General features: G+C 42.4%; 2 protein-coding genes across 6 annotated transcripts; both read right to left on the reverse strand.

The window, feature by feature from the left end:
• Nucleotides 1-291: 291 nt before the first annotated feature.
• Nucleotides 292-3461, reverse strand: LOC107158112 (C-type lectin domain family 10 member A-like). Of its 5 annotated transcripts, none has more exons than XM_048797946.1 (8): nucleotides 3310-3461; nucleotides 2483-2574; nucleotides 1735-1848; nucleotides 1258-1353; nucleotides 1104-1175; nucleotides 949-1022; nucleotides 704-790; nucleotides 292-614 (listed from the first exon to the last, which is right to left on the reverse strand). In XM_048797946.1, exons 1-7 carry the CDS (start codon nucleotides 3441-3443, stop codon nucleotides 734-736), a joined length of 639 nt encoding a protein of 212 aa, XP_048653903.1. In that variant the 5' UTR covers nucleotides 3444-3461; the 3' UTR covers nucleotides 292-614; nucleotides 704-733. The 5 variants fall into 5 exon arrangements, with proteins under 5 accessions (XP_048653903.1, XP_048653902.1, XP_048653907.1 ...); XM_048797945.1 differs by having other exon boundaries at nucleotides 2483-2589; XM_048797950.1 differs by lacking the exon at nucleotides 1735-1848.
• Nucleotides 3462-9123: 5662 nt separating this feature from the next.
• On the reverse strand, nucleotides 9124-11270 carry LOC107158063 (C-type lectin domain family 10 member A-like). The gene is made up of 7 exons (XM_015504508.2): nucleotides 11139-11270; nucleotides 10410-10584; nucleotides 10257-10328; nucleotides 10043-10129; nucleotides 9797-9948; nucleotides 9617-9723; nucleotides 9124-9491 (listed from the first exon to the last, which is right to left on the reverse strand). The coding sequence occupies exons 1-7, from the start codon at nucleotides 11268-11270 to the stop codon at nucleotides 9335-9337; spliced, it is 882 nt and encodes a 293-aa protein (XP_015359994.1). The 3' UTR covers nucleotides 9124-9334.
• Nucleotides 11271-23569: the final 12299 nt, after the last annotated feature.

Consider the following 23569-nt stretch of genomic DNA (forward strand, 5'->3'; position numbering starts at 1 on the left):
TGGAGCAGGATTTAGGTCTGGGAAGAAGGCATCTAGATCAGATTCCTGAGGAGCAGAGCTGGTTAAGGACATGGGGCACAGAAAACCAGGGGGTACTCCCTTGAAGTTGGTGCCATAGTTGGTCCTGTTCATCCATTTCTGAACTCTTTCAAGGACACTAAGGCCTATTCAGGTATAGGAGGAGGCTTTAAGTCCCTGGAAAAATCCTGGGGTGAGAGAAAGGCAAAGGTGATTTTTACTCATCCAAGCCAACTTCATAGACTAGGTACTGAACTTTAAGCATTAATTCAATTGAGGCATTTCACATATTTATTCCAATGCTCAGGCCAATTAAATTTCTGAGGGCATGGTTCAGATGGAAATAGTTACTAAGGCTCAGGGGTGGTTCCAATGTATAGTCAAGGTTGTTAACCATTTCCCTAAATGAGACATGTCTTGGGAACTAAAGACAAGAGGTTCTACCTGATCCTCCCTAGAATTGATAACCACCAGGTGGGCATTCTCCAGCTGGTAGTACTTGTCAGCCTCCCTCCAGGACATCCCAAATTGAGAGATCCACTAGCAGCTGCCCTCATGCTCCAGCCAGTTAAGGGGACAGCAGGACTTTTCAAAGCCTGAGGAGAAGAAAGAAGAAGAGGTTGAGAAGCTGCCCAGAGGGCCACCGGCAGGAAAACGGGGACAGCCACACCCAAATCCTCCTCACCTTTGCACTTGAGATTGGTCAGTTGGAAAGTTAAGAATTTTGGTTCCTTTGGGAGTTGCTGGACTCACCGAAGCATCTCAGATTGATCTGGCACACACATAGAAGAGAGAGGGACAGTGTTCTGGGCACAGCCTCTGTTGAGGGAGTACCTAAGGCTAAGATACCCTGCATGGGACCCAATCTCAGAAACTTCCTGCTTTCCCATGAATATACCATGCCCAAATGCACTGTAAGAGCCATCTGACCTGCTTTGAATTCCTGCTTCTGTTTCTGCAGGCTGCTGTCCACACAGAAACCACCTTCAGGTTCAAGCTGTGGGCTAGAGGGGAGAGGGCTCAGCACCAGGATGCTTCTCCCATGCACACCCTTCCATATGCTTTTGGAGAACAAGGTCTCTCACCTGCCAGCAGTTCCTGCCTGTGATCCTCCACCTCAGCTTTCAGAGAGGTTATGGTTTCTTGCAAGCTCTGACCTGGAGGAAACAGGGACTTGAGATCAGGAGTCAGTCCACACACACATACACCCAGCCCAGACCCCACCCAAGCCCAGCTCACCATGGGAGGTCAGTGCCTGGACATTGGCCCCTGTGTCTACACTGAAATTGCTGAAAGTTGTCCTCAGGGTGCCCAGGTCCCTGTGTAACTTGGAATCTGATGAGGGGAATGAGATGATCAGATTGATCAGGTCCTCTCTGCCAGCACAAGGCAGGACCCTTTACACACATTGTCTCATTCAGTCCTCACAGCAAGCCAGAGGGGCAGGCACTGTGGTTATCCAATATCACACAATAAGGAGAAGTAATTCAACTACAAAACCCAACTAATAAGTGACACAGCCAGCAGCCATTCCAATCATGGCTCCTTCACTACCACTGTTCTCATCAACCACCCAATTATGACCCCTCAATGGTGCCCCACACTGCCCCACTGTGCCCATTGCTGCTTCTGCTGGGGTTCTTGCCATTATCCCCATCCCTGCCCCTCCACAGCCCCTTGATTTCTCTCTTCCCTGTGTATTCCTGGAGTACCCACTTTGGGATCTGATCACACAGATAACCACCAACAGCAGGAGACTAAGGCCCAGGGAGAACAGGATGAGACGAGGCTCAGAGCAGATATGCCAGAGGCCAACCTGGGGTGGAGGTGCTGAAAGAGAAGAGGGTATCAGGAAAAGAGAGATCCAGGATATACCAGAGACAGAGGAGGGGGCCCAAGGACCTATCTGGGAATGAAGGCAGGGCCTGGTAATGCTTGGGGAAATGAGGAGAGGGATTGCGGGATGGAGACTACCCATGCCTTTGACCCCTTATGACCAGCACAAGTCTTCAGTCACACAGGCTTCTCATATTCTGAGATACCCATGAACCCAACCCTAGAAACCAGACACAGACATGGATAACAGAGAAATATGAGATCTCATGGAGATGGAGGAGGTATCATCATGACCTGATCAGTCCATTAGGAGATTCACCTACATCTGCATGACCTGGTGTGCAAATATATAAGTTTCTCTTCCAAACCCACTACCTGCAATGGATACCTCTCATCCCCTCCCCATATATAACAGGAGACCAGGTCCACAGAGGTCTTCCCTATCCCTGTTTTTCTGAAGACCTTGAGTCCTCTTCACATTGGGCTCTCAGAGTCCTGGGACTGACCCCCTCAAAGTGGGGGGCCCAACATTGGACATGGTAGAGGTGAGACATGATGTGACAGTAGAAATCCTGCTAGACATAAGAAGAGTGCATCTTAGTAGAGGACACTTCTCCTGTCCTCTTACCTTTTCTAATCTCCTGGTTTTTCTCCTCACTCCCCAAGTGCTGGAGATTTTCATACTCCATTGTCATGCTTGGACCAATGTAGTCCCTGAGGCTGTGAGAGATGAAACTGAGAGAGGTTCAGGTTGTGGGGAAGCTGGGGCCAAAAAATAGGCTGGAATCAGGGTGGGGCTATAGGAAAAGCAAGTGTTGAGGTGAGAATGAGCCCAGTTTAGGACTAGTATCAAATGGGTCTTAATTTCCTACTAGGGTTAGAAATGGAATCAGGATTGGGCTTTGGGCTAGGATCAAGTTGAGTTGAGAGTAACATTGAAGGTGAAGTTGAAGCAAAATCTATTGCTTTGACTGGGCCTAAAACTGGACTGGGCTTGAGGCTATGTCATATGCCAGAATTTGGCATCAGAAGTCACCTTGGAGCCATGGATGGAACTGGACCTAAGCTTGGCACTGAACCTGGAAATAGAATAGGGCTGAGGTTCAGTTTGAGGGTGGGCTCAGTGTTGAGATTCAAGTTGGATCTGGGATTGATGCCGAGGTTGACATTACAGGAGAAGCTGGGTTTGGGACTGAGGCTGGAGTTGGGGCTGAGGATCAGACTGGAATTGGGCCAGAGATGGGAACTGTCACTGGGGATTATGGCTGCATAATACAATCTAGAATCCAGGGACAGGAATAGAGACTCAAGTCTCCACTTGGTTGCTAAATACCACATTGCCCCCATTATATTTCTTCCCCTTTTCTCCCAACTAAGAACCAAAGCCCCCTCTCCCTGTTTCCTCTAACCCATTCCCTGTCTCCTTGGGCCCACTGGCATCCCCAGCCCAGTTACCTGTGGGAAGCCTGGAGTCTGTGATTCGTGGCCTCCTTGTGCAGCAATAACCAGAGTGGGAAGTCACTCAGAGCAGCAAGAACTAAATCCTGGAGAGTTGGGCTGGGAGGGACTATAGGAAGAGCCATGTACATGATGGGCTCCTATTGGTCTTTGTGCCCCAAAGCCCAGGATTCTGTATTTGGGGATGTTCCTCTTCCTCAATTTGGACAGTAAATAATACTTAGAATACATTTCAACTGGAACACAGGCAGAGATTGCATGTGGGGGAGTTGGGTGGAGGACCAGCTTGCTCTCATCCTGCAGGGTGTGTCTACTACATTTTGTTATTCCAGCTCCCATGATTTCTTCATTTTTATTTATATGTGAGAAAGACTTGAACCAGAAGGGGCCAGGAGTACCTTTCACTCTGCCCCATCCATCCTTTCACTCCTATCTCTGAATTTCCCAGAATTCTTGGTGTCTCCATCTTTGTAGCGCCAGGTCCAGAGGAGCTTATTCTTTGCTTTTGTTTAATGCTAGCCTGAATCCCTCATATCTGAGCATCCTCTGAGGCCTCAACCACGGAGCTCCCCAACTCCAGACTCACTCTCCTCACTCCACCAAGAGGAAAGAAAGAAGGGGATGGAGAATAAATAGGACGACCTGGCTAGAATGAGAGAGAAGGAGTCAGGAAAAGCAGCAAATTTTATTAAGCATCAAATCTGTGAGGGTATTATGCCAGACTCTTCCCTTCTATTAACCATTCAGTTTCCATAAGTACCTTGGGAGGCATTTTAGACGAAGAGTCAGAGACATTTTGTTACACATCCAAGATCACAAAGCAGGAAGGGAGGGCTGGGGATGTGGCTCAAGCGGCAGCGCGCTTGCCTGGCATGCATGCGTCCCGGGTTCGATCCTCAGCACCACATACAAACAAAGATGTTGTGTCCGCTGAAAACTAAAAAATAAATATTAAAATTCTCTCTCTCTCTCTCTCTCTCTCTCTCTCTCTCTCTCTAAAAAAAAAAAAAAAACCAGGAAGAGAGAAAAAGAGGTGCTGCCAAACATCCTGAATTGGTTCTCTGCATCTGCACTGTGCTCACAAACATGCTTCTATTTCATCCCATGAACCCTGCCAGTCCCCCTAAGGGGGCTGCCCTGAGTCCAAACACACATTCCTTTTAAGAAAAAGAAACCAGAGTAGAGAGAAGCAAAGCAGATACCTTGGAGATTATATTTTCTATTTCAATTTAATTGCATTCTGGAACTTGCCTTTTTTATTATTGAATTCACAATGTATCAGGGATTTTTCTCCACATCCGTTCTCCATTGGGTTCATCTGTGTTTCATTTCATCATATGTACCATCTTTTATTTGTAAAGCATTTCCCTACCGGTAAACATGTTGGTTGTTTTAGTTTTTTCGTTGCTGTGACTAACGGGTCTGACCAGCACAAATGTAGGGGAGAAAAAGTTTATTTGAGGACTCACATTTCAGAGGTCTTAGTCCATAGACAACTGACTCCATTGCTTGGGGCTCAAGGTGAGACAGAACATCATGGCAAAATAGTGTGGCAGAGGGAAGCAGCTCATGTCACAATGATCATGAAGCAGAGAGAGACTCCAACTCCAGATACCCCATATATATTCCATAGCCACACCCCACCTGCCTCTAGTTACCAATCAGTTAATCCCATCAGGGATTAATTCACTAATTGGTTTAAGACTCTCACAATCTAATCGCTTTTCTCTGAAACTTCTTACATTGTCTCACACATGAGCTTTTGGAGGGCACCTCATCTCCAAGCCATAACATTGGATGTTTGCAGTTTGGTTTTGGCATGTCCTCCATAGGCCCATGTGCTTGACACTTGGTCCCCACCAGCTTGGAGTTATTGGAAGGTGGCAGAACCCTTCAGAGGTGAGGCCTAGTAGGAAGGCTTTGGCTGAACAGGGTGGGGGGTGGGGTATAGCCTCTAAGAGAGACCCCAATACCTTCCTCTTTCTCTTTTTTCTCCCAGTCCTGAGGTGACCAGTTTCACTTTGCCACACTTAATCACTTTGTAGTCTTGATAAGCTGCCTCCCCACCAGTGCAAAGCTGTGGGGCAATTGATCATGAACTGAAACCCCTAAAACTGTGAGCTAGAATAAATCTTTTCTCTTATGAGTTTATATGCTAGGGGATTTTCTATAGTGAAAGGAAGCTGACTAACACAGTGGGGTTTTGGAAGCTCATGCCAAGATGAACCTGGAGTGAGCTATTAACTAGGGATCAACACCTGGGAAAGCTTGGGGGACATGCAAAGTTGGGCCGAGGGAGACCTGACATGGTGTTAGCCAGCCACATAGGGAGTTCTGGAAGCTCAGACAGTATTGCCTCGGGAGTGGTCCAGCACTGGGCAGACAGGGGGACAATTTTGGAAATCAGATTCCCTCTTCCCCAGGGTTGTTTGCTACTGCTATTTGCTTTGGCTGATGCTGCTGTCTTTTGGCTTAGTGACTTTCCTGAAATAATTCTATAAAATCAGTATTTGTCCTGGGTGACCACTGAGATCTCTGATTCTTTAGCTTAGTAGATACCTAATGACTACACAAAGATATTCTTAAACGCCTTGGAGTAGGTCTCCCAGTCCTTGCCAGGGAGTTCCGTGTACATGTTGGGCATGCCTTCAGGGCCACAGCTGTGAAAACTCTCCTTTAGCCTTCACTTCCTGCTTGTGCAAAGCCTCAGGTCAGCCAGAAGTGAGAAATGGTGATTTTCTCAGATCTTCCTGCATGTATACAGCCCTGCACATGGGCCTGGCCTTCTAGATTCCCAAGAATACAATAGAGTTTTTCAAAGCCACTATGGAAATAGCACTTCCCAACTTTTCTTTTTAATTTTTTGGTTAGCCTCTCGTTTATCCCAGCTGTTATCCCAGTCTTGAGCTGTTTTAGTGTTTAACAATTGTCAGATTGTTTTTGACAAATACCTGGTAAAACTCTTTACAGTGAACAAGCTCTGAGTCGAGTTCAATAAAGATGAATGTTGCAAGTGGGGGTTTCCAGGGAGCTTCCAGACAGGTCAAATAATAATTCTCCTGGAATGGAGATGTTTGGATAGCTCCAAACCTATTCTTCTCCTCCAGTTGTTAATAGGCTGCTGGTTTTCACAACCACCATAGCTGCTTGGCTATTGGTTTTCAGGGCTTCCACAGATTTGAGGAAGAGAAAAAAAAAGAACAGGAATAGGAGAAGTGAAAACTACTATGAAACTCACATTTCTATCAAAATTCAGATGCTTTTTGCAATTAGTCACTTCAAATATTTCAAGACTTTGACTAATTTCTGGAGTTCTGCAAGAAAGTATATTTTGATATTTTTTTCAACCCAGTAATCTCATTGCTTTTCCGAAGGAGAAGATTTTGGAAATCCTCACTCTACCTCTCCAGAACTGTTGCCTCTTATCATATGAGTTTTAGGAGTTGTTGTATACCCTAGATGCAAGTCCTTTATTAGGCACGTGATTTACAAATATATTCTCATAGCCTGTGACTTTTCATTCAATGGACAATGTCAAAACATTTAATAGATGTTTCTTCTACAATTAACAAGTTGCTAAAGTAAAGTACTTAATTGTATTTATCTTTTATCCAGCAACAAAAACATATGTTATTATTCTTACTGATTCCTGCATTTATATACAGCATTTTGTATGTTATGGCATTAGCTCCAAAAAACTTTAAATAGTACCAATGAAAGCAGGCACCCATATGTTGTACGTAATTTTTATATCATTTTATTTACATTATATTCGTTTTGTTGTAAATTTTATTCAAATGTAGTGTCCACTTAAAAGTACAGAGATAATAAATTTACTACTCAATGAATTTGCACAAAATGAACTCATGCAACCAATATCAAGTTCAAGAAACAACGTTGGCAGCACCTCAGAAGCCTCTCCACTAACTTGCAGTGATAAATACCTTCCCAAGGGTAGCCACCATGATGATTTATAACATTATAAAATAATTTTGACTGTTCTGAAATATATATGAATGCTACCATATAATAGCACTCTGTTAGCTTGACTTCTTTCACGTAACATGATGTTTCTAAACCCATCCATGTTGTTGCATATTCACAGTTTATTCATTCTTATTGCTGCATGATTTTCCATTTCACAAGCATGGCACAATTAATCTCACCAGCCATATATGAGCATTTGGTTTATTTTCAGTTTTTCAATTTTGTTTTGGGGGTACTTGGGATTGAACTCAGGAGCACTCAGCCACTGAGCCACATCCCTAGCCCTATTTTGTATTTTACTGATAGGCAGGATCTTACTGAGTTGCTTAGTGCCTCACTTTGGCTGAGGCTGGCTTGGAATTCTAGATACTCCTGTCTCAGGCTCCAGAGCCACTGGGATGGATCATAGGCATGTGCTACCAAGCCCAGCCAGTTTTCCACTATTTAAAATAATACTATCATAAACATTTTTGTACCTGTCTTTTGGTGAATTCATGTATACATTTCTCTTTTATTTATCCACAAATGAAATTGCTGAGTCATAGGATATACATAGTACATACTGCCCGATACTTTCTGAGGTGGTTGTAACAATTTAAACTTTCATCAAAAGTGTAAAAGTTACTCATCATACTGAGAAATAATTGATTTTATCCTTTCCATTTTTGACACTTTGTAGAATATGTAATGGTATCATATTGTGTTTTTTAATCAACTTTGTAAATTTTAACATCTTTTTAGTGTTTTATTATCATATCCACTACATCTGTACTTATGCAACCTCTCAGCTTTCTAAACTAGTGTCTGTGGCTCCTTTTTTTCTTCTTCATATTTATTTTAGGCACCTTTTCCAAGAATCAGATTTTTCTTCTCTTGATCATATCTATATTTTTATTTTCTAGTTCATTAATTTTTGCTCATATTTCATAAATTTCTTTCTTCTATTTGAGGGGATTTATTTGGCTATTCTTTTCCAGACTTCTTGAGTTAAAACATACTTATTCCAATTCCGCCATTCTCAATTTTTAATAAATGTAATGGCTTCATGTACCTCCTCCTGAGAACTGCCTAGACCATCCCACAGTGTCAGCAAGTGGTGCTCTCATTCATTTCTGACCACTTGACTTTTTCATTCTGACTTTTCTCTAAAACCCAAAATTATTTAGAAAGGTAGTGAGAAAATTACACGTTGATACATCCTTATTAGAATGTACTTTTGAGTTCATTTCTAACTGTTCTATTATGGTCAGAGCACTGCTTCTTTTTGGAATTAGTATAGGTCTTATTTATGGACAAAATCTTTGTCCATTTTTGTTAATAATTCTGTATGTGTCTTGAAAGTCCTAATTGGTTTGTCCTCACTCTCAGACTTGGTTATTGATTCTATTAATGCTCTCACTTCTCTTTCATGGTCCAGGTTGTCCTCATGTGTTTAGGGACTCTGGGTTGTATGTACTCATGGTATTTGTCACCTGTCTCTGAATGCAACTTGTGGTTACTATCATGGAAGCAGCAGACACCAGTCAGTTTCAAAGTATTTTGAAGCACTCAACAAATGAGGGGGTTCAACCCTGGGGTTTCTGCTGAAGTGGGTGGTCTCCATTAACAATCCTGTCTTGTAGCTGAGTTTTATAGAACAGAATAACTTGCCCAAGCTCAAAACCTGAGAATAACAAAACTGGGCTCCTAACCAGACCATCTGGCCCCAAACCCATTCAGTTCTCATGATGCCTCTACCAGCCCAAGTCTTCCCAATGCCAACCAGGCCCCTCCCATTTCCTAATGCCCACTAACCACACAGCTGTTAAACAGAATGTTTAAGTGTATTTTACTTTTCCTTTTATTCTTAAAAACAGAGAGAGAAGTCAACAATAAGCTTCACACACTGCAAAAAGTGTCATGGGTTTCAACTTCCCCCTCCTTCCAAAATCACTGTACCCTTAAAATCCTAGATGAAAATCAACAAGATGGTGGAGACTCCCACAAAGGAGGATTTCCAATCCCAGACTTTGGCAGCTTAAGAAGAGGGAGACTCCTAGCCGGTCTTGCCCAGCTCTATCTCACAGATCCAATGGTAGGGCCTCCGGCAGACATCATCATTCCAGCGACCATTATAGGAAAAGCTGGCACAGTCCTCACCTCCTCCCAGCCCATGCCCTGTCCAGTCATCAGGCTGATTTGGTCTCCAGTACCTGCAGACAAGAGATAGTTGTGTACCCAGGGAGGTCAGATTCAGCCACATTCCCATGAGCCCCTCCCACCTTCCAGAAGACAGGCTGGAAGCCAGATCAATCCCAAGGAGAGGACACACACTCACTTGAAGCCTCTCTCATAGTCAGTCCCATCCACCCATCTCCAAGGTCCATTTTGGTCAGTGAGGCCCATCCAGGAGGGCACAGAGCTCATGTGCTTCTCAATGAATTTCTGTGGAGAAAACAAGGGGTTGATGACCTTTCCCTTACATCAGACAGCCAATAAGAGGAGCTACCAGGCTTACCTGCTCTTCTAAGGAGGTGACCACCACCAGGTGGGAGTTCTGCAACTGGCAGTTCTGGTCAGCTTCAGGCCAGGACCTGTCAGATTGAGAGAACCAGTAGCAGCTGCTCTCATGCTCCAACCAGTCAAGGGGGCAGCAGGTTTTTGCAGAGCCTGAGGGGAAAAAAATGGGGTGGAGAGGCTGAGGAATGGCCTAGCACACCATCAATTGTGAAGTGGAGCCAGCCATGCCTGCCCATCTCCTCACCATTGTTCTTGAGGTTGGCCAGCTGGCAATTAAGGGTTACTAGGTTCTTTGCCAATCGTTGTACTTGCAGGACCACCTCAGATTGACCTGAAACACAGACACAGGGGACTGATGAGAGTACTTTGGGTGTGACCACTACTCAGGCACCCCACTAGGATCTTCCTGGGCTCCCACAAATACATCATGCCAAGGTACACTGGAACAGCCATCTGACCTGCTTTGAAGTCCTGCTCCTGTTTCTGCAGGCTGCTCTCCACTGAAACTACCTTCTGGTTCAAGCTGTGGGCTAGAGGGGAGAGGGCTCAGCACCAGGATGCTTCTCCCATGCGCACCCTTCCATATGCTTTTGGAGAACAAGGTCTCTCACCTGCCAGCAGTTCCTGCCTGTGATCCTCCACCTCAGCTTTCAGAGAGGTTATGGTTTCTTGCAAGCTCTGACCTGGAGGAAACAGGGACTTGAGATCAGGAGTCAGTCCACACACACATACACCCAGCCCAGACCCCACCNTGGAGTTCAGGTTACAAGTGGAGTCAGAATTGAGCTTTGGGCCAGAATCAAGTTCAGTTGGGTTTAACATGGAAGTGAAGTTGAAGCTAAATCTGTTGCTTTGACTGGGCCTAAAATTGGACTGGACTTGAGGCTGTGACACATGCCAGAATTAGGCATCAGAAGTCACCTTGGAGCCATGGATGGAACTGGACCTAAGCTTGGCACTGAACCTGGAAATAGAATAGGGCTGAGGTTCAGTTTGGGGTTGGGCTCAGGGTTGAGATTCAAGTTGGATCTGGGGTTAATGCCAAGGTTGACATTACAGGAGGAGCTCGGTTTGGGGCTTAGGCTGGAGCTGGGGCTGAGGATCAGACTGGAATTGGGCCAGAGATGGGAACTGTGACTGGGGATTATGGCTGCATGATACAATCTAGAATCCAGGGACAAGAATAGAGCCTCAAGTCTCCACTTGATTGTTAAATCCCATACTGCCCCCGTCCTATTTCTTCCCCTTTTCTCCCACCTAAGAACCAAAAACCCCTCTCCCTGTTTCCTCTAACCCATTCCCTGTCTCCTTGGGCCCACTGGCATCCCCAGCCCAGTTACCTGTGGGAAGCCTGGAGTCTGATTCGTGGCCTCGTTGTGCAGCAATAACCAGAGTGGGAAGTCATTCAGAGCAGCAAGAACTAAATCCTGGAGAGTTGGGCTGGGAGGGACTATAGGAAGAGCCATGTACATGATGGGCTCCTATTGGTCTTTGTGCCCCAAAGCCCAGGATTCTGTATTTGGGGATGTTCCTCTTCCTCAATTTGGACAGTAAATAATACTTAGCATAAATTTCAACTGGAACACAGGCAGAGATTGCATGTGGGGGAGTTGGGTGGAGGACCAGCTTGCTCTCATCCTGCAGGGTATGTCTACTACCTTTTGTTATTCCATCTCCCCTGACTTCAACATCTTTATTTATATGTGAGAAAGAGCTGGACCAGAAGGACCAGGAGTGCCTTTCACTCTGCCCCACCATCCTTTCGCTCCCTATCTCTGAATTTCCCAGAATTCTTGGTGTCTCCATCTTTGTAGCGCCAGGTCCAGAGGAGCTTATTCTTTACTTTTGTTTAATGCTAGCCTGAATCCCTAGTATCTGAGCATCCTCTGAAGTCCTCCACCACAAGTTCCCCCGCTCCAGACTCCAGCAAGAGAGAAGAAAGAAGGGGGTGGAGAATAAATAGGACGACCTGGCTAGAATGAGAGAGAAGGAGTCGGGAAAAGCAATAAATTTTATTAAGCATCAAATCTGTGAGGATATTATGCCAGACTCTTCCCTTCTATTAACCATTCAGTTCCCATAAGTACCTTGGGAGGCATTTTAGACGAAGAGTCAGAGACATTTTGTTACACATCCAAGATCGCAAAGCCAGGAGAGAGAAAAAGAGGTGCTGCCAAACATCCTGAATTGGTTCTCTACATCTGCACTGTGCTCACAAACATGCTTCTATTTCATCCCATGAACCCTGCCAGTCCCCCTAAGGGGGCTGCCCTGAGTCCAAACACACATTCCTTTTAAGAAAAAGAAACCAGAGTAGAGAGAAGCAAAGCAGATACCTTGGAGATTATATTTTCTATTTCAATTGAATTGCATTCTGGAAATTGCAATTTTTATTATTGAATTCACAATGCATCAGGGATTTTTCTCCACATCCATTCTTCATTGGGTTCATCTGTGTTTCATTTCATCATATGTACCATCTTTTATTTGTAAAGCATTTCCCTATCGGTAAACATGTTGGTTGTTTTAGTCAGTTTTTTCGCTGCTGTGATTAACAGGTCTGACCAGCACAACTGTAGGGGAGGAAAAGTTTATTTGAGAGCTCAGAGTTTCAGAGGTCTTAGTCCAGAGAAGGCTGGCTCCATTTCTTGGGGCTCAAGGTGAGACAGAACATCATGGCAGAAGAGTGTGGCAGAGGGAAGCAGCTCACGACACGGTGATTATGAAACAGAGAGAGACTCCAACTGCAGATACCCCATATATACTCCATAACCACACCCCCACTTGCCTCTAGTTACCAATCAGTTAATCCCATCAGGGATTAATTCACTAATTGGTTTAAGACTCTCACAATCCAATCGCTTCTCTCTGAAACTTCTTACATTGTCTTACACATGAGCTTTTGGGGGGCCCCTCATATCCAAACCATACATTGGTTGTTTGCAGTTTGGTTTTGGCATGTCCTCCATAGGTCCATGTGCTTGACACTTGGTCCCCACCAGCTTGGAGCTATTGGGATGTGGCAGAACCCTTCAGAGGTGAGACCTAGTAGGAAGGCTTTGGCTCACCAGGGTGGGGGGTGGGATATGTCCTCTAAGAAAGACCCCAATACCTTCCTCTTTCTCTTTTTTTCCCCCAATCCTGAGGTGACCAGTTTCACTTTGCCACACTTAATCACTTTGTAGTCTTGATAAGCTGCCTCCCCACCAGTGCAAAGCTGTGGGGCAATTGGTCATGAACTGAAACCCCTAAAACTGTGAGCTAGAATAAATCTTTTCTCTTATGAGTTTATATATTAGGGGATTTTCTATAGTGAAAGGAAGCTGACTAACACAGTGGGGTTTTGGAAGCTCATGCCAAGATGAACCTAGAGTGAGCTATTAACTAGGGATCAACACCTGGGAAAGCTTGGGGGACATGCAAAGTTGGGCCAAGGGAGACCCCACATGGTGTTAGCCAGCCACATAGGGAGTTCTGGAAGCTCAGACAGTATTGCCTCGGGAGTGGTCCAGCACTGGGCAGACAGGGGGACAATTTTGGAAATCAGATTCCCTCTTCCCCAGGGTTGTTTGCTACTGCTATTTGCTTTGGCTGATGCTGCTGTCTTTTGGCTTAGTGACTTTCCTGAAATAATTCTATAAAATCAGTATTTGTCCTGGGTGACCACTGAGATCTCTGATTCTTTAGCTTAGTAGATACCTAATGACTACACAAAGATATTCTTAAACGCCTTGGAGTAGGTCTCCCAATCTTGGCCAGGGAGCTCCCTGTACATGTTGGGCATGCCTTCAGGGCCACAGCTGTGAAAACTCTCCTTTAGCTTTCACTTCCTGCTTGTGCAAAGCCTCAGGTCAGCCAGAAGTGAGAAATGGTGATTTTCTCAGATCTTCTGGTATGTATACAGCCCTGCACATGGGCCTGGCCTTCTAGATTCCCAAGAATACAATAGAGTTTTTCAAAGCCACTATGGAAATAGCACTTCCCAACTTTTCTTTTTAATTTTTTGGTTAGCCTCTCGTTTATCCCAGCTGTTATTCCAGTCATGAGATGTTTTAGTGTTTAACAGTTGTCAGATTGTTTTTCACAAATACCCTGGTAAAAGCTCTTTACAGTGAACAAGCTCTGAGTTGAGTACAATAAAGATGAATGCTGCAAGTGGGGGTTTCCAGGGAGCTTCCAGACAGGTCAAATAATAATTCTCCTGAAATGGAGATGTTTGGATAGCTCCAAACCTATTCTTCTCCTCCAGTTGTTAGTAGGCTGCTGGTTTTCACAACCACCATAGCCGCTTGGCTATTGGTTTTCAGGGCTTCCATAGATTTGGGGGGGAAAAAAAAGAACAGAAATAGGAGAAGTGAAAACTACTATGAAACTCACTATTTCTATCAAAATTCAGATGCTTTTTGCAATTAGTTCAAATTTTTCAAGCCTTTGGCTAATTTCTGGAGTTCTGCAAAAAACTATATTTGATATTTTTCTACCTAGTATTCTCATTGCTTTTATGGAGGAGCAAAGTTTGGAAATCCTCACTCTACCTCTCCAGAAGTGTTGCCTCTTATCATATGAGTTTTAGGAGTTGTTTGTGTACTCTAGATGCAAGTCCTTTATTAGGCATGTGATTTACAAATATATTCTCATAGTCTGTGACTTTTCATTCTCTGGACAATGTCAGAATATTTAATAGATGTTTCTTCTACAATTAACAAGTTGCTAATGTAAAGTACTTCATTGTTTTTATCTTTTATCCAGCAACAAAAACATATGCTCTTATTCTTACTAATTCCTGCATTTATATACAGCATTTTATATCTTAGGGCTTTAGCTCCAAAAACTTTAAATAGTACCAATGAAAGCAGGCACCCATACATTGTACTTAATTTTTATATCATTTTATTTAAATTATATTCATTTTGTTGTAAATTTTATTCAAATGTAGTGTCCACTTAAAAGTACAGAGATAATAAATTTACTATTCAATGAATTTGCACAAAATGAACTCATGCAACCAAGATCAAGTTCAAGAAACAATGTTGCCAGCATCTCAGAAGCCTCTCAACTAACTTGCAGTGATAAATACCTTCCCAAGGATACCCACCATGATGATATATAACACTATACAATAATTTTGACTGTTCTGAAATATATATGAAAACTATCGTATAATAGCACACTTTTTGCTTGGCTTCTTTCAGGTAACATGATGTTTCTAATCCCATCCATGTTGTTGCATGTTCACAATGTATTCATTCCCATTGCTGCATGATTTTCCATATCACAAGCATGGCACAATTAATTAATCTAACCAGCCATATATGAGCATTTGGTTTATTTTCAGTTTTTCAATTTTGTTTTGGGGGTACTTGGGATTGAACTCAGGGGCACTCGGCCACTGAGCCACATCCCTAGCCCTATTTTGTATTTTATTGATAGGCAGGATCTTACTGAGTTGCTTAGTGCCTCACTTTTGCTGAGGCTGGCTTTGAACTCCAGATCCTCCTGTCTCAGCCTCCCGAGCCACTGGGATGGATCATAGGCATGTGCTACCAAGCCCAGCCAGTTTTTCACTATTTAAAATAATACTATCATAAACATTTTTGTACCTGTCTTTTGATGAATTCATGTATACATTTATTTTTTATTTAGCCAGAAATGAAATTGCTGAGTCATAGGATATACATAGTACATACTGCCAGTACTTTCTGATGTGGTTATAACAATTTAAACTTTCATCAAAAATGTAAAAGTTATTCCTCATACTGTGAAATAATTGATTTTATCTTTTCCATTTTTGACACTTTGTGAAACAATTGATTTTATCTTTTCTATTTTTGACACTTTGGAGTGTCAAATGGTATCACATTAAGTTTTTTTAATCAACTTTTTTTATTTTAACATCTTTATTAAAATGTAATTTATATACAATTAAACTTACCTATATTAAATATACAATTAAATTTTTTTTCAGTAAATTTGTGGAGTTGTGTGACTACCATCAAAATCCACTTTTAGAACATTTTAGTCATCCAAATAAGATTGCCTACTCTAACCTACATTTAATCCTTGTTTCCATGCCAGCCTGATTCCCACCCCATTCACTTACCTTCTCTATTGCTTTGTCTTTTCTTTTTATTTATTTATTTATAATCAACTTTTTTTAATAATCAACTTTTTGATGTATAATTTACATACAGTGAAATACATCCATTTTGAGTATCCAGTTCTGTAAGTTTTAATATATGTATCCATACAAATAACCATCATAATCATAGTATGTCATAACAACAGACAAATTTCTTTTCCTAATATAACTCTCTGGCAAACACTAGCAAATGCTGTGCCAATCCTATAATTATATAAAATTCTATAATTTTAGTAACTGAGTACCTATAGGAAATGGTGTAACAATCATGCAAACGGAATACTGCCTTCTGGTGTTTCCACAAATTCTCCTGGGATCTAAGGTCTTAGTATTTTTTTCTCACTTTGTTTCTTTTTACTTTATTGATTTCTGCTCTTCATTATGTTCTCTGCTTTCCTCCTTTAAGTATAAACTGCTCTTCTTCTGATCTATTGAGATAGAAACTTAAATTCTTTGATTTTGACCTTACTTCTTCCCAAGTACAGTCAGCACTCTGTACCCCAGGGTTCCACACCCATGGATTCAAGTAGATTAAAAACACTGTAAGGGCTGGAGATGTTGCTTAGTGAGGGAGCACTTGCATAGCTTGCATGAAGCCTGAAGTGTGACCCTCAACACTGCAAAAAATAAATAAATAAATGTCTGTATTGACTATGTGCAGACTTTCTTCTTGCCATTATTCCCTAATCAATACAGTACAAAAGTCTTTTCATAGGATTTATATTCTATTAGTTATCACAAGTAAAGATTTAAAATGCATAGGAGGATTGCAGAGCTTATATGCAAATAGTACACTATTTTATATAAGAGTCTTGCCAATCCATGGATTTGGGTATCATCAGGAAGGTCCTCAAACCAATCCCCCTTGATACCCAAGATGACTGTATAAGCATTTAATGTTGTAAAGTGAAAATTTCATTCAATTAAAAATATTGCCTAATTTATCTTTTAATTTCTCCTGATCTTAGGAGACCTACAACTATATTGTTTAATTTCAAAACATTTGGAGATTTTCCCACATATCTTTTTTGTTATTGATTTAATATATTTACAACTTAATTTCATTTTGATGACAGAACATTTATTACTTATTTAAAAGTCATTAAACATTTATTGAGGGCTTCCAGCTCCAGACACAAAGCAAACACAGTCTACTTTTTCTCTGCAACTGAAAACAACTATAGGGCTGGGGATGTGGCTCAAGCGGTAGCGTGCTCGCCTGGCATGCGTGCGGCCCAGGTTCGATCCTCAGCACCACATACAAACAAAGATGTTGTGTCCGCCGAAAACTAAAAAATAAATACTAAAAAATTCTCTCTCTCTCTCTCACTCTCTTTAAAAAAAAAGAAAACAACTATAAAATTTGGATGGAACACATGCATCAACTTTTGAAGATTCTGAAAAATAAATTACAATGGGTTTACTGGAGAAACACAACAGAATTTGTAGTTCCACTGAATTGGAAATGAGTTTATCATTTTATTCTTTCAGTATCACCCAGTCTAACTCAGCTCAAAACTTGGAAATGAGCACTTGGCATGGACAGAGGTGGTTCCAGAAAACACACTCTAGCTCTTACTTGATGACTAGAAATAGCAACTCCTAACACTCAGGGAATTATGAAAATCTGTGCCCCCTACCCCACTCCCTTATACTTAAGCAGTAATGGCAGCAGTGAGGTTACCAAAACCTTCCTTCCTATTTGGTGGAGTTGCAGTTCCAATAGCATGGGAGACCATTGCTTCTTCTATGTTTCTCTTCTTTTGTCACTGCAAGACCAATAAGGGGAGCTGCAGGGAAAAGGAAAATACCAGACACTCATGAAGATACCAGACACACATGTGCTATGAAAAATTATATCAAAAAGTTGTTTATGAACTCCAGGACTAACTCCATGGCCAGACATGTAATATTCTAATCCTACTTAGCATCCTGAAAACTAGAATTTAACTAATGGCCATGTTGTAGACTAACCACCGGGTGGCACACAGCCAGGACAGACTTGAAGAGCCCCCAAGTCCCCAAGACAAAAAAATGTACCAAAAGAGCTTAGATGGGAACTTACACTGGAACTTAACCTGTAGAGGTGGGTTGGAAATTGTAATCTGAGCCTAACTTGGTCTGTTGCCTGCTAAACAACAACAACAAAATCAGCATTCTCTGTAAAATTTAAACAAGACCCAGAATTTCATAACTTAACATTTAACATATCAAGAATACAATTCAAGGGCCAGGCATAGTGGTGCTCGCCTCTGATCCCAGCAGCTTGGGAGGCTGAGGCAGGTGGATCATGAGTTCAAAGCCAGCCTCAGCAATTTAGCGAGATGCTAAGCAAATAAATAAAATACAAAAAGGGGCTGGGGATGTGGCTCAGTAGTTAACTGCTCCTGAGTTCTATCCCCAGCACCCTCCCAAAAAAAAGATGGGGCGGGGGTGCTGGAGCTATAGCTCAGTGGCAGAGCACTTGCCTAGCATGTACGAGGCACTGAGTTCAATCCTTAGCACCACATAAAAAATAAATAAGTAAAATAAAGGCATGATGTCCATCTACAGCTATAATATTTTTTTAAAAAAAATACAATTCAAAATGAGTTGGCATATGAAGAATCATTAAAAGTTTAACCTGGATTATAAGACACAATAAACACCAATACCAAGATGACAAAGATGTTGGAATTTTCCAACAAAGATTTTAAATTAGATTTTAATAAAATGCTTGAGCAAGCAATTGATGACATTCTTTTTATTTTTCAAAAATTTTTTAGTTGTTGATGGGCTTTTATTTTTATTTATTTATATGTAGTGCTAAGGATGGAACCCAGTGCCTCACTCATGGTAGTCAAGCACTCTGCCACTGAGCCACAGTCCCAGTCCCAGAATTGATGACATTCTTGAAACAGATGTTAAAACAGAAAGCCTTAGAAATGAAATAGAAACTATAAAAAAGTACCAAATAAAAATGTTATGACTGAAAAGTACAATAAGTGAAATTAAATGCTCAGTGGTTGAACTTGGAGCTGAATGGAGATGACAAAGGAAAGACAGTGAATTTGAAGACAAATCAATAGAAAGTCTCCAATCTGAACAACAGAGAGAAAACAGTAGGGGGGGAAATGTAGAGACTCAAGGGCCTATTGCACAACCACAAAAGATCTAATGTTTGTGTTATTGCGGTTCTCAGAAGAAGAGGACAACCACAATGTGTCACCAGCTCTGCTACTCCTGAGCCTGCCTGCTTAGCAGTAACTTTAGACAATGGACCTTCCTGAGCACTATACAAAACTCCTAACATTGCACATTGCAACTGTGGAAAAGCTGCATAGATGTTTCTAGTTTCTGTAACTTTCCTGAATACAAAGAATCATGCTTGCATAGTCTTTAACCCCATAATGAAACATGTAAATAAAGATTGCTGGCATAACTCTTTAGATCTGCTTCTCCATCAGGTGCAGCACCCTACTTGATCCCAGCTTTATCTTTAAAATCATCTTCATGTGTGAGTCTTTATTTTTCTTATCCCCTTTTGCCCCTCGCCCAGAACCATGAGTTTAACTGTGCTGGTTGTGGTAGTTGGTGGCCCATACAAATCCAGATCCAGTCATAGGGGAACCTTTTCAGTCATTAGATGAGGGGACGCTCCCATGAAGCCTGCCATTTAAGATAACAAATCCTCAAGGTAAGGAGGTGGGGTGGGGGAGAGATTCCGAGTCAGGTGTAAAATATGGGAAATATAGGATCCAAAGAAAGGCATCATTATGTTTCTATCCTTAAAGATGTGCTTAAGAAAAGAGGTAGTTCTGTTAGAAGATCACAGCTGTTGCAATTTATAGAATACATTACTGAAACTTTTCCTGGGTTTCCTGAAGAGGGAACAGTTAGTTTAGATTTATGGGGGGAAATTGGCAAACATCTGCATGCAAGATATAAAGCTGAAGGCCCAGAAAACATGCCTGTACCTACTTTTAGGTCCAGGCTCGAGACTGCCTTAATCCAACTCATGAAAATATACAAAAGTCAGCTCCTAACGAAGCTTCTGATCTTGAAAACACTGTTAAATGTGTTATTGCAGCTCCCAAGAAGAGGACAAAGAAAGTGAAAGAAAAAGCTGAAGTTATGGTGGCAGAAAAACTCCTCTGGTGCTTTTGAGGAGATTCAAGAAATTGAGCAAACCCCAAACAGGATAAGTCCAGAAAAATCCAATTAAAAATAAAAGTCAGAGAAGAGGTCTTCAGAGCATCCCCTGGAAGCAAAACTGGATTCCAGAGACAACTGATTTCTCCTCAGAGACCATAAAGCCAAAAAGGAGGAATCACAATATTTACAAAAAAAAAAAAAAAAAACTATCAACTTAAGAGTCTATAGCCAGAGAAAATATCCTTCAGGAATGAAGATGAAATAAAAGGCACTATCAGAATGAGAAAAACAAAAGAATTCATTGCCAGCAGACCTGCTTTAAGGAATGATGCATAAGGGGCTGGGTATATAGCTCAGTCATAGCTAGAATGTGCAAGGATCTGGGATTGATCCCCAGCCACACACACACACACACACACACACACACACACACACGAGTGATGCAAGCTCCTCACAGAACAGAGAAGAGACTGGAAGGAAAGATGAAACATCAGGAATGAAGGAAGAACAATAGAAATGGTAAATGTGTAGGTAGAATAATGGACTTTCGTTCTCTTCTTGAAATATTTAAAATATACTTAATGGTTGAGAGGGGAACACACATAGCATGCATAGTATGCTACAGTTTTCAATTCAGGTGAAGTGTAAGTCAATTATAACATGAAGAGAGTATATTGTTTATTAAGACTAACATAACCAATGTTATGGTTTGGACAAGAAGGTCCCCTGAAGGTTCATGTGTTGAAGGATTGGCCCCTAGCTGGTAGCACTGTTGGGAGGTGGTAGAAACTATGATGTGGGGCATAACTGGAGGAGACGGGTCACTGGGGGGCATGTCCTTGAAGAGTATGTCTTATCTTCTCTCTCTCTCTCTCTCTCTCTCTCTCTCTCTCTCTCTCTCATTCTCGCCAGTTGTGAAGTGAGCAGCTCTGCTTCCCCACACCATCTCTGCCATGATGTTCAGCCTCACCATAAACCCACAGTGATGGGGACCAAGCAACTATGGACTGCAAGCTCTGAAACCATGAACCAATATAAATCTTTCCTCCCTTAAGTTGGTTTTCTCAGCTATGTTGTCACGGTGACCCCTAAAGAGTTACTCTAAGGGGAAGCAAAGAAATGGGATGCTGAAGGGATACATGCCCTCCACACCATGGGAGTGATGAGAACTTATTTGTAAGCTCACGGGAATGATTCAGCATCAAGGGAAAGCTTGCTGCAGAGAAGAGGTAAGCCCTGGGAAAAGTGAGTGGGTGCTGGCTTCATGGCCTTTGATAGAGGCAGAGAGTATGCCCCAGGGCAGTTTGATATATTTGAAAGTAAGAAAGTAAATAAATTGACTTAGTTGCTAAAGAAAGAACAAATCTCGGTGGTTTAGCACAAGTGTTTTCCTTGTTGTTCTCACAGCACCATCAAGTGCAGATCAAGTTTCCTCCCTGGAGTGACTCAGGGATCCAACTCCTCATCCATGGCTCTGTTGTCCTTCAGGCCCTCCTCATAGGCACTCTTGGGATTCCTTCCATCTGGCCAGCTGAGAAGCAAAGAGAAAGAGTGAGAAGGACCAAGCATAACACATTACAGTCCACTTCAGAAGTAGTGTAGGCCAGAACCCCAGTTACATTGCCCCAGCCAACCTGGGAGGCCAGGAAATGAAGGGTCCCTGCATCCATAACAGGAGATGGATCAGTGACTATCTAGCTATGTTCACCACAGGGACAAGGGGGTTGTTTTCAGTTAATTGCTGCCTTTTCCCAGTGAAATCAGAAGCAAAGTCATTACCTGAATGTGAGAAGAATCAAATCAAGGAAACAATGATTTTGGAGAGATTGAGAATGGATTGACTAAGAGGATTTGGCCAAGCAGCCTTGATGGTTCACTTGAAATTGGTCCAAATTTTAGAGTCGGGCAAGCGCTCATGTCAGGATGGTTTTTGTTATTGATTGTTGTTCTTTCCTACAGCCATATTCGGCCACTTGGTACAGGAATAGAGTAAGAGAAAAGAAGAATTTAACCGAAGTTGGAGTTTTGCCTGGCGAGAAATTGGGAAAGAGGAGCAAGGGAATTGGGGGTGTGGAAGGAGTGATTACAATGCTGAATCAAAGAGGTTAAGATCACTGATGAGGGGAGTCACTGACAAAAGAGTGGGAGGTCTTTTCCCACACAGGGGTAGCACAGTGGGAAAGGACAGCACAGAGCCCCTGCTGTGTCCCTGGGAGATCAGCTCACCAGAATAGCTGGCTGTATCCAGTCACAGGGAACACTGAGGAAGTTTTGAGTCCCTACACCTTGCAGGTCTTTCTACAAAACAGCCATGTTCAGGCAGGAATCTGGGCTTTCTGCCCAAAAGTCTAGCATGGCCACCCCACTGTCAATTGGAGGCGTCCCTGGAGGGAGCACGCGGTTTTGTATTCCAGGAGGTTGGAAAGTTGGCTGCAACAGCTGTGGGAGGTAGGTTTTATTTTTCTCCATCAGTTTGCAAACCTTACCAGGCACATCAGAGCTGACTGGCAGTGAGCAGAGAAGGCTGGGAAGAAATGAGCTGGGGCTGGGGCTCAGGGGTAGAGTGCTTGCCTGGCATGTATGAGGCACTGGGTTCAATCCTCAGCACCACATATAAATAAATAAAATATTGTTTCCATCTACAACGAAAAAAAAATATATTAAAATTAAATAAAAAAAGAAAAGAAAGAAAGCCAAGGTACCACTGAGAATCCCTCAGAGCAACCAGACACCTGCTGAGCTCAAAAGCCAAACTGAAGAGGTGGTATTATTGGTAAGGAAGAATGTTCCAGTGATTGGAGGATTTTTTTTTTTTTTTTGGAAGGCTTTCTGCTTGGCACGGCACCCTGAGGAGGACAATTTCACTTCCATTTGCTTGGTTTGTTTAATTGGGTTTTCTCTCTCTCTTTTCCCCACCTCCTGCAGCCTCTACTCTCCACCAGAGGGCTGAGACTCTTCCTTCCCCTTCCCCCTCCTCCCTACCTCCTCTATTTCCTCCTTGTTAGTAATAAATATGAGAGACTTGCTAGAACCATCTGTTGGCACAACTAATATGGCCCTAACGTGACCTTGGTCTGCATTTATCAACATTCTTCACTTGGCTAATCTGGAGTTCAGCAAGAACTGGGCTGGGTCCTAAAGAATCTGGCCTTAAAGCTGTATGCATGAGGCCCTTGGCTTGATTCCCTAGTACTAAAGGAAAAAAAGAGAAAAGAAAAGAACAATTCTTCTCCTCTGCATAAGATACTTGTCCAAACATGTTGCAAGATGACTCAGCATGGAGGACAGTGGTTTCTCACTGTTTGTTCCACACCATTGATTTGGAAAAGAAATAGCAAGTACATAGATACTTTTATTATTATTATTATTACCTGCTGCATGGAAAAGAACTAATTGTGTTTGGTTTTAAGTATGTTGGTCAGCTTCTGTTATCATCACGAATATCAGAGATAATAAACTTGAAAAGAGAGAAGATTCGTTTTAGCTCACAGTCCTAGA

The sequence above is a fragment of the Marmota marmota genome, unplaced genomic scaffold (genome assembly GCF_001458135.2).
Source record: "Marmota marmota marmota unplaced genomic scaffold, marMar, whole genome shotgun sequence".
In the NCBI taxonomy this organism is placed as follows: Eukaryota; Metazoa; Chordata; class Mammalia; order Rodentia; family Sciuridae; genus Marmota; species Marmota marmota.

Excerpts from the sequence above, each read along its gene's own strand:
- LOC107158112 (XM_048797945.1), bottom strand. The coding sequence starts at position 3,443 with ATGTACATGGCTCTTCCTATAGTCCCTCCCAGCCCAACTCTCCAGGAT. Across the intron at positions 2,590-3,309 it reads AGACTCCAGGCTTCCCACAG|TTTCATCTCTCACAGCCTCA; the intron begins GTAACTGGGCTG and ends AACCTCTCTCAG. Across the intron at positions 1,023-1,103 it reads CAGGCAGGAACTGCTGGCAG|CCCACAGCTTGAACCTGAAG; the intron begins GTGAGAGACCTT and ends TCTCCCCTCTAG.